At 36.3% G+C, this 9,287-nt stretch overlaps 1 protein-coding gene across 3 annotated transcripts; it reads left to right on the plus strand.

Moving 5' to 3' along the window:
* The first annotated feature begins 503 nt into the window (after positions 1–503).
* Positions 504–8,690, plus strand: LOC145570441 (uncharacterized). Of its 3 annotated transcripts, none has more exons than XM_081629517.1 (4): positions 504–645; positions 1,667–2,389; positions 2,499–2,618; positions 7,169–8,690. In XM_081629517.1, exons 2-4 carry the CDS (start codon positions 1,676–1,678, stop codon positions 8,132–8,134), a joined length of 1,800 nt encoding a protein of 599 aa, XP_081485643.1. In that variant the 5' UTR covers positions 504–645; positions 1,667–1,675; the 3' UTR covers positions 8,135–8,690. The 3 variants fall into 3 exon arrangements, with proteins under 3 accessions (XP_081485643.1, XP_081485645.1, XP_081485644.1); XM_081629519.1 differs by having other exon boundaries at positions 1,675–2,389; XM_081629518.1 differs by having other exon boundaries at positions 523–645; positions 1,637–2,389.
* The last annotated feature ends 597 nt before the right edge of the window (positions 8,691–9,287 follow it).

Genomic DNA, 9,287 nt, shown 5'->3' on the forward strand with positions numbered 1-9,287 from the left:
ATATAATAATGAGGGGGAGTAATTGCGCGCTGTACTCTTTTTCCCTTATCCATGGTTTTTTCCCACAGGGTTTTTCCTGGAAAGGTTTTTAATGAGGCAGCATATATGCGCATTATTCTATTTTTAGATAATGACCATCCAAGGGGGAGTGTTATAAAATATGTTATTATGGATGGTCATTAAGCTTATAATTATCTCTTTTATGACTACCTTAAGTATGGTTTTAATAGCATCCTTGTAACCCTCCTTTGTCATTAGTCCTCATTAACCCTCTCATGAATGGACTCTTCATTGTCCATATAAGTTACAATTTTCACATCTTGTATATATATATATATGGTCATGAAATGGATGAATATAGACATAACACTTTTACCTCTCTACATCTCTCTCTTATTCTCCCTTTTCCCCTTATTTTATAATATTTATTTATTTGTTAAAAGTAATTATTTGTTAAAAGTAAACTGGAAAAAAAAAAAAACCGTACTGGTCGAAAACATTGCTCTCTTCTCATTCTCTCAATTTCCCATTGTAGCGTTTGTAAAAAAAAAAAAAAAAAAAAAAAAATTCCCATTGTAGCGCACTCAACATTCTCCATTAGAACGACTTTTGCTATTTCTATCTTCCATTGAAGCAGCTACTTAGGTAAGATGTTTTATTTATTATTGTAATCATCGAATTTCATTTTCACAATCGAAGGTTTATCGTTAATTTAATTCTCAGTTTACTCAATTTAGGGTTCTTCGTATAATGTTATATTTTAATATAATTTGCCTTAAATGTTATGATGTAACTATGAATTGGGACCTTTTCTCCCCACATTTATGAGCCTTACTTGATGATTGAATAAAATGATTTGCTAATGTGTTGCAGAACCCTTTAGTGATAGGATCGAACTATGAAATTGTAACTATTTCCCTAAATTTATGAGCTTATTTGATGATTGAATCATAATTAGTTGCTAATGTGTTGCAGAACCCTTTAATGATAGGATAGAACTATGAAATTGTACTCTTTCTTCCTAAATTTATGAGCCTTATTTGAAAATTGAATCAAATTTTGTTGCAAATGTGTTGCAGAACCTTTTATGAAGTTGAACTTTTCTCCCTCCTGCCTTAGTTCAAGGACGGGGCGGAGGGTAGGTATTGCTAGGTTGAAATGTTACGAAGATTTTGATGTATGGAGTTTTTTGTTTCGTGGCATAATCGAGTCTGTCGATGTAAAAACTGTCATAAGTGTTCTCCCGTAATCACATCTGTCAAGATTATTAGCCATTGAGCTATTCTGGCAATCTTTGAAAGAATATTAGCTAGTGCCTACCTTAGCAATCGGGAAGATTTGGCGGGACTTTTACTGATTATGAGTCATATGACTACCATTTTATTCATGAATCTTCAAAACTCCGGCCAAAAAAAAAAAAAAAAAAAAACCGCTGAGTATGGAATCATATGAATGATCTTATCAGCTGTTTTCACAGAGGAGAGGTTAACTGTGATTCATATACATATTTTTAAACTCTAGATTACTACAATGTGCAATATGCCCTTAATTTTTTCCCCCTAGCATATCTTTTCTTTGAATTAAACAAGGTTTTTCTATGTACTGATTAGTGCATTAACCTACTTTTACAATGAAGTTTCACCATTTGGGATGTTTATTTGGAAAGGAAAACAGAATGGTGTGGAAGAAGAGTCAGAAAAAAGCTGAGCTTGCTAATAGCTCCTCTCAAGCATCAACTGAGAAGAAGACTCCGGAATCTTTGAAGCTCACTGCTAAACAGCTGAAGAGATTAAAGAAACGGAGGTTGCGAAGAGCAAACAGAAAAGAATCTGCCTCACAGAGTCAAGTCACAAATGAGGATAAGAACAGGATGGCAGCAATAGTGGATAAAGAAAGCAATCCGAATACGAGTGATGTTGGCAATGAGAATGGTGCTCCCACGGGGAACAAAAATAAGAAATATAGAAACACTAAGCATGAGCCAAAAAGCAATAATAAGGAAAAGAACAAGAAAGCAGCAAGAGTAGAAAAAGAAAGCAATATGAATTTAAGGGATAGAAGGAAAGATGACGGTTCTGTCAAGGAAGACAAAAAGAAAAAAAATAGAAACAGTAAGTCTGACCAAAAAAGGGTTGAGGCTCCAAATTCTGAGAATAAAGTTGGTGGAATGATCTTCATGTGTAATGCAAAAACAAAACCTGATTGTTTTCGTTACAAAGTCATGGCCCTGCCTTCCAGCAAAAAGGAGGTTGTGCTTGGTATAAAGCCTGGTTTTAAGCTTTTCCTTTACGATTTTGATCTTAGGCTCTTGTATGGAATCTATGAAGCATCTTCTGCTGGGGGTATGAAACTTGAGCCAGATGCTTTTGGTGGGGCTTTCCCTGCTCAGGTGGATCACTGGATCATCTCAAAAAAAAAAAAAAAAAAAAAAAAAAAAGGTTTTATTTTTCTTAGTCATTTACCTTTATTTATTATTGATATTGATGCCACTTTTTCAGGTGCGCTTCAGAATTAATGAAGACTGTTTGCCTCTCCCTGAAAGTGTTTTTAAGAATGCAATTAAGGAAAACTATGATGAGAGAACCCACAAATTCAAGACTGAAGTAACTTCTGAACAAGTAAGAATTTTCTCCTCTTTACATTCTTCTCTTTGGCTTGAAGTGGTGTTGATATTGTTGTTGATTATTATTAGGAAAGACAAGATTTTATCCTAAATTTATACGGAGTAGCTATTAAACACTTCCTCGTATCATTATAATGGTTAAGCTTTCAAAGGGTGTTTCATAATAATGGTTACACTTTACTGCATTCCAATTTTGGGTCTACTACCCACTTTATTTAATCCATTTCCTCACTCTGCTTTTCCCTCTTTAAAAACGGAGTACAACACTCCACTAAACCTATATTTTTTTAGTTCCTCCTTTTTCTTGGCATTTCACTCTTTCTTTTCTTTTCTTTTTTTTTTTTTTGTTTTTTTTTGTTTTTTTTTGTTTTTTTTTTGCTGTTGTTGTTCTTTTCTTAAACAACTCAACTCTAAACTATTATTAGTTATTCTATTCTTATGGCATTTGACTACTCCATACCTCTCTCTTACTTTCCCGTCATCTCTCCCTAATTGTGAAAAGTTCAAGTGAAATCATTTATGAATTGGAGGGAGTAGAAAATAATCACTTAAAATCCTAATACTACCAAAACTAGGGAACTTTGTAGCTTGCAAATAATAAACAGAGAATGTATTTTAGCAAGCATTGTTACCTGTATGGGTGGGCAGAATTCGCCTATTTTTTAGAGAAAGACAATTCATTTTGTTTAGGAAAAGAAAATCATCATTTATTTTATTGAGAAATTAAAGGTTATATTCCTATTATATTAAAGAGTAATGTGCAAGAGAAAAAAAAAACTACATTATATATCTTACAAAAAAGTATATAAGTTATCTTTTATGTATGAAATGAACTTTCATAAAATATTTATTATCCAATTTTTAAGAGTATACAAAAACTTTTTAATAGTAGGACTGTAAGTCATAATTCTATTTTTCTTTTTTATTATGTGCAACAAAGGAGTATTATTTGTGAGACATAAAATATTCCTTGGTTGCACATAATAAGAAACAGAGGTAGAAAAAAAAAAAAAAAAGTGGATCTATTATTATTAGATTGTCAAAAATGCCTTTATAAGCAAAATGGTGCAACTAATTTGGGACATAAGGGATATATTATTATGAACTTATCAAATCATAAGAAAATGTTGTGATAAGTGGTAAAGATTTAATCATTTTATGATGATCATGGATTGAGGCTTGATGTAATACACCTTAGACAGTGGCATATTTGTAAGACATCAGCTTAGAATCAATATATGATTAATATTGTTACTTTACTTAAATTCTCGTAAGTGGGACTTGGCCACATAGTTAGCCTCGACTCCATGAAGTATTGAAGTATCTATATTACTCGAATTATACATATGAATGACCCACATCCAAGGCTAGTTGTAGAGCAAAGAGTTTGACACACTTATTGGTATTTAGGGCTAAGTTTTTTCTCGTAAAATTAAGATTAGGGAGCAGGCTTAAATCTTAGAAATGAGTTTAAGTAAATCATATTTTGTTTGGCTTGGTGTTGCTACATCTAATAATATTAATCTCTAATTCTTACTTCTTTTAAAAGGGACCCTCATGTCATACTTCATTTCACAAATGGAAAAATACTATTGGAAATCAAACTATTAAAGATTCTTTGGAACATTTTTAATTTTTTTTTTTTTTTTTTTTAATTTATACTTTCTCAAGTGAACATGTGGTATTGCTTATTTCGTGAAGGGCCCTAATTTGCTAATTTTATGGCTAATTGAACAATCTAATGATTGCTTCATTACCTTAATTCTAAATTTACTAAATTTTACCTAGTTTACACCTATCTTAACCAAATTTACCACCTGTCGCCATTACCCCTTGGTGTGGTGACTATCTTATTTAAGTTGTTTGTTTGAAGTTTTTCGTGTTCTGGGTTGTTCTTAATCTAGAGGAATGAGAAAGTATATGGTCTGCAATTAAAAACTATATTTAACTAAAGATTAGTAGATTGTTTAGGCCATAGGTTCATCTCATTAAGCTCGACTGGTACAATGTTTGTCACTTGAAGAAGCAAACTTCAATGTTGTTAGGAGACTGAACTTTTTTTTATTTTTATTATTTTTTTCGTAGGCTTGGGGCCTGTAATGGCGTCTAGACACACAACAATAGATAAAAAGCATTCAAAATACAAGTTGCTTTTATTAATCGTGACTAGTACGACACTAAAGAGCTTACTAAGGAATCCTCACAAGCCCAATGCATGTTCAAACATGCATATCCGCCCACTACACCCGCTATATGGTAACCGCTCACTAGTTTAAATCCCTTGAATGTACATAGGGGTGCTTCCACATTAACTAGCGGTCAACTGCATTACCCCACTATTATCATGCATCCTATAAGTTTGGTGGCATGCACAAGTGGTGGTGCTGCTAGGTGGGCGTGGCCTGTTTATTACAAGATAACCACTCACTCTCTAGTGTAATTGCCCACTAACATAATGCTCCTCCTTTCTAGGTGCGATGTCGTTATTGGAATTATCGTTTAGGAACCGTTGTTGACCTCTGTTTAACTATTCGTTTGTTAGCCAATCTCTTTCCATGGAAGTTATACTCAATCGGGTGCCATCTCAGCATAATCTTCCTACCATTGTAGGAGGATCGGAGCAACGTGGGTAGTTTAACTTAACCGCCCACCCTCCTAAAATAAAAAAGACAATCCGCAACCGCACACTATGTCAAGTAACTTCTTCGTGGTAACCACCACTCATGAATCATGATCGTACTACTAAAGTCGTGGCAACCTACTCCACCCATAAGGTTCTTCCAAAGCAATTGTCCTAAGCACAAGTCTTCATGATCCTTACTAAAGTGGTGTTCACGAAAACCGTCGGCTAAGCCACATTTGTTGTCACGTGGCAATTGCTAGGTAATTACTAACTAAGGTAACTACCTCCCACGATCTTCATTTCTATGGTGAACATGGTAACAACCTTTTGAGAGCCTCAAACATGCAGTTGAGCACTCGAGCAGCGTGTGCGTGTGCAAGCCTCGCACCATTGGGTTAGTATGCCTTGTTTTGAGCCATCGGGTAGGTTGGTTTTAGTCTATCAACCTTAATTATCCCTCACGTGTTATAGCCCCTTTTGGTCTCTTGACGTCAATGACTATGCCCATGGCTCATGGCCATGAAGCCACTCATGGTCGGTCGTCACACTTGTCCCCTTAAAAGCATTATTTTCCAACGGTCAATGTGCTTTGAGCCCATTCCTTGACTTAACTTCGACCGTAAGGTCATCTATGAGTTAATGGGAGTCCATGTAGGCCCCCAATTAATATCATAGGTTAGGATGGAGTTTTACCCACTCAAATCCTTATGTGCACGCGCGTGCTGTTGCGACAAGGCCTAGGCCTAGGATGCTAAGCCACTAAGCATATGAGATCATTATCAATGACATCCCAAGCCTTACATACAAGTGTGATTACCCTAGATCCCACAATAGTTTGGTCTCCTTGACTCGATGCCCCACCCGCTTGTGGGGTCTCATGGTTTCCCGTAGGTCTCGCATGCCTATGTGGGATGGTTGACGCTTTTGGTTGACCAAAGTGACCGTGATAGTAAGCTAGTAATTAACTATTTGACTAAAAGTTTGGTTAGTAAAATAATCATTAATGGTGGGCTAGCCAATTAAAAGAGCAATAGGAGCATGTAATGAAATATGCTTTATCATATAGGTCCCGTTTAATAATAAAAAAAGCCATCAAGTTAAATTTTCAATACTACGATGCCGCCATGTAGAATTTCTTAAAAAGATTATTAAATGATTTATAGAAACCTTCAAATAAAAAAATTTCACACTTGTCGGATCCCTATACCTATGTACCTATGTCTGAATTTAGGTTGGTGTCCCCGTATCTTTAATTTTAAAATTTTCCATAGCATACAATTGTATCCGCACTTGTATCCAACAGTCTTACCTATGTTTATTCAACATAGGGTATAAGCGTACAAGCTATGTTACTTGGATTGGGGTACCCTCCGGGTACGAGTTCAAATGTCCGATTTGGCTATTTTATGAAAAAGTTCCATGATTTTGAACTGAAATTGAAGTGTTTGAGTGTCATACCCACATTCGAGTGTCGAGGGTTCGACATGGGTACTTGAGGTGAAATGAAGAGTACGTGTGTGACATAGCATTCAAGGGAAAAGTGTCTTGAAAGTGAATGTGATTCGTTTTCTACCACCACTGAACTTATTGGGCCTAAATATTTTGTTTGGAGCAGATTGCATGATATTTCTTCCGTTTTTTTTAAAATCGCAACGTTTGGGATTTCACGCTTGCCAATAACTTAAATTTCTCAAGTTATTATGTGGTAAAAATTATAAAAAGTTGATATTATGAAAGTATATTTTGGGACTAATCTAACATATCACACATGACCATTTTTTTCAACGTATAAATTACAAAATAGGATTAAAGGAGTGTGTGTGAATAATGTAAATTCTAAACGTTGCGACTTAAAAAAGAGAGGAAGTACATAATTACATACAATAGCTTGGATCGCATCTTCACCATCCGTTCCTTTGCAGGTGAAGAAACTGAGATCCCTGTTCCGCCCTATTCACCAGCTTCATTTGAAGGATCATCCTGTCATTCTGCAGCCTGCATCATCTTCTGATCGACTTTTTGTCTCTGAGATGGAGTACCGCAGATATGGCCTCCGACCAGAATTACGTAATATGGGGCAAGATACAGTTTCCTATGCTCCTGTTCCAGATTCTTATGGGACTAATCAAGAGAGGGAGCAACTTTTCAGGAGCTCTGCTACACTATACAAGGATACACCATGTGTGCAGGAGCAACTCTATAGGATTCCTGCCCCGCTGTACAGGGACGTGTCCTATACACAGGAGATGTTAGCGAAGCCTGCCCCAGTTTATGGGTCTTTTTCCTCGTTGCAAGAACCGGCAGTTGCTCATCATGAGCCATTTTATTTAAGTGAAAATGAGTATCGAATGTATGGTTTGCGAGGTCAAAGTGAGCATAAACCATTGTTATCAGCCACAACAAGGCCAAGTAATGAGTTGGATGGTTACCAAGAGAATCAATACCACTCTCATGATCCATTCAAAAGTTCAACAAGGGCAGGGGCTGAGACTTATGGGGCATACTCGCAGGCGACAGTAGTGACCCTTTCTGATCCTTTCACAAGTTTAACTAGGGCAGGGGCTGATGCTTATGGGGCATACTCGCAGGCGACAGTAACCCCTTCTGATCCATTCAGAAGTTTAACAAGTGCAGGGGCTGATACTTATGGGGTATACTCGCAGTCAACAGTAACTGAGGCTTATCGTAGTGACTTGGGGATTGCAAATAATGCTGTTGATTACCATTTACCAAGAAGGGTTGCTGATGAAGGGCTGTATTTATCTTATGCCTCTCGTGATCTCTCTGCATACAACCAGAGAAGTCATGTTGGTGCTCAATCTGAGCTTGCACCTGCATCTGTTTCATCTCGATATTCATTTGCAGGGGGATCCTATTCCTATAGATAAATCAAAACTTCTATTGCACGGCATGGCTTCTTAGGCTTTGTTTCTTGTTTATGACAAGTATTGGAGAGCCAAATGGAAGATTAGGTCAGCTGAATTCAGTGATCTGGTGATGTACTTGTTTAAATCGATTTCATTTATACCTTACCTTGATCTCTGGTAGTTGACTGGTAACTTGAAATCAGGTGGACACATCATACGAAAGTGCATTTTGAATGATAGTTACCAGTTAATGTTCATATACATCTGTAGAAGTTAGAGTGGGTGATGTCATGACGAAGTATCAAATCTTAAGGATGCCTTTCCTAGCCGTTGCCAAACAACTTTATGCCTTCATTGTTACCTTTGTTATATTGTTTATTTGGTTTGTTTATCATCAATGAATTAGCTTGATAGCCGAGTGAAGTGAATTGTGTGAAGCGAACAGAGAATATAACTGTCTGATTAAAGTGTAGGAATGCAGAATACCTTCTTAAAGTGTTGACCCTTTTTAACCTATCTGTATAAACAAGTCAGCATGAGTTTTTATACTACGTAATAAAAGATGAGTTTGGTTACTATTGACGTAATGAATGTGAAATTAACTACTACCTCCGTTAACAGTTATTTGTAATATTTGCCATTTTCACTTGCTATCTATTATGTGTAACAATTTTTTTTTTTTTTCCATTTTTAGTAACTTTTTGCCTACAAAATGACCGTATTACCCTTAAACAACTTAGACATCTAATTAAATTATGAACCTGATTTAACTCTTTACCTAATGAATGTGATTATTGTAATCATTTTCACCAAATATCATACATCTTCATCAAAACCATTCATCTCCCTAACTCTTCTTCAATTGAAATCTCCAGAATTTAAACCCTAACCCTACATTTTTGTTCATCTTCCCCCTTCTCTCTCCTCTTGCGATTTGGGTTTGGGTTCGTCTGGTCGTGGGTTCGAGTTCGTGGGTTTGGGTCCGAGTTCGTGGGTCTGAGTTCGTGGGTTTGGGTTTAGGTTTTGGTCGTGGGTTTGTGGGGGTTATGTGAGTTTCATGGGGATGGGTTTCACATCTGGTTTGTGGGGGTGGTGTGAGTTTCGTGGGGGTGGTTTTAGGGGTTTCAAATCTGGTTTTGTTGTGGTGGCTTAATTGGGAGTAATTCAATTCGTG

The sequence above is a fragment of the Chenopodium album genome, chromosome 12 (genome assembly GCF_948465745.1).
Source record: "Chenopodium album chromosome 12, dcCheAlbu1.1, whole genome shotgun sequence".
In the NCBI taxonomy this organism is placed as follows: domain Eukaryota; kingdom Viridiplantae; phylum Streptophyta; class Magnoliopsida; order Caryophyllales; family Amaranthaceae; genus Chenopodium; species Chenopodium album.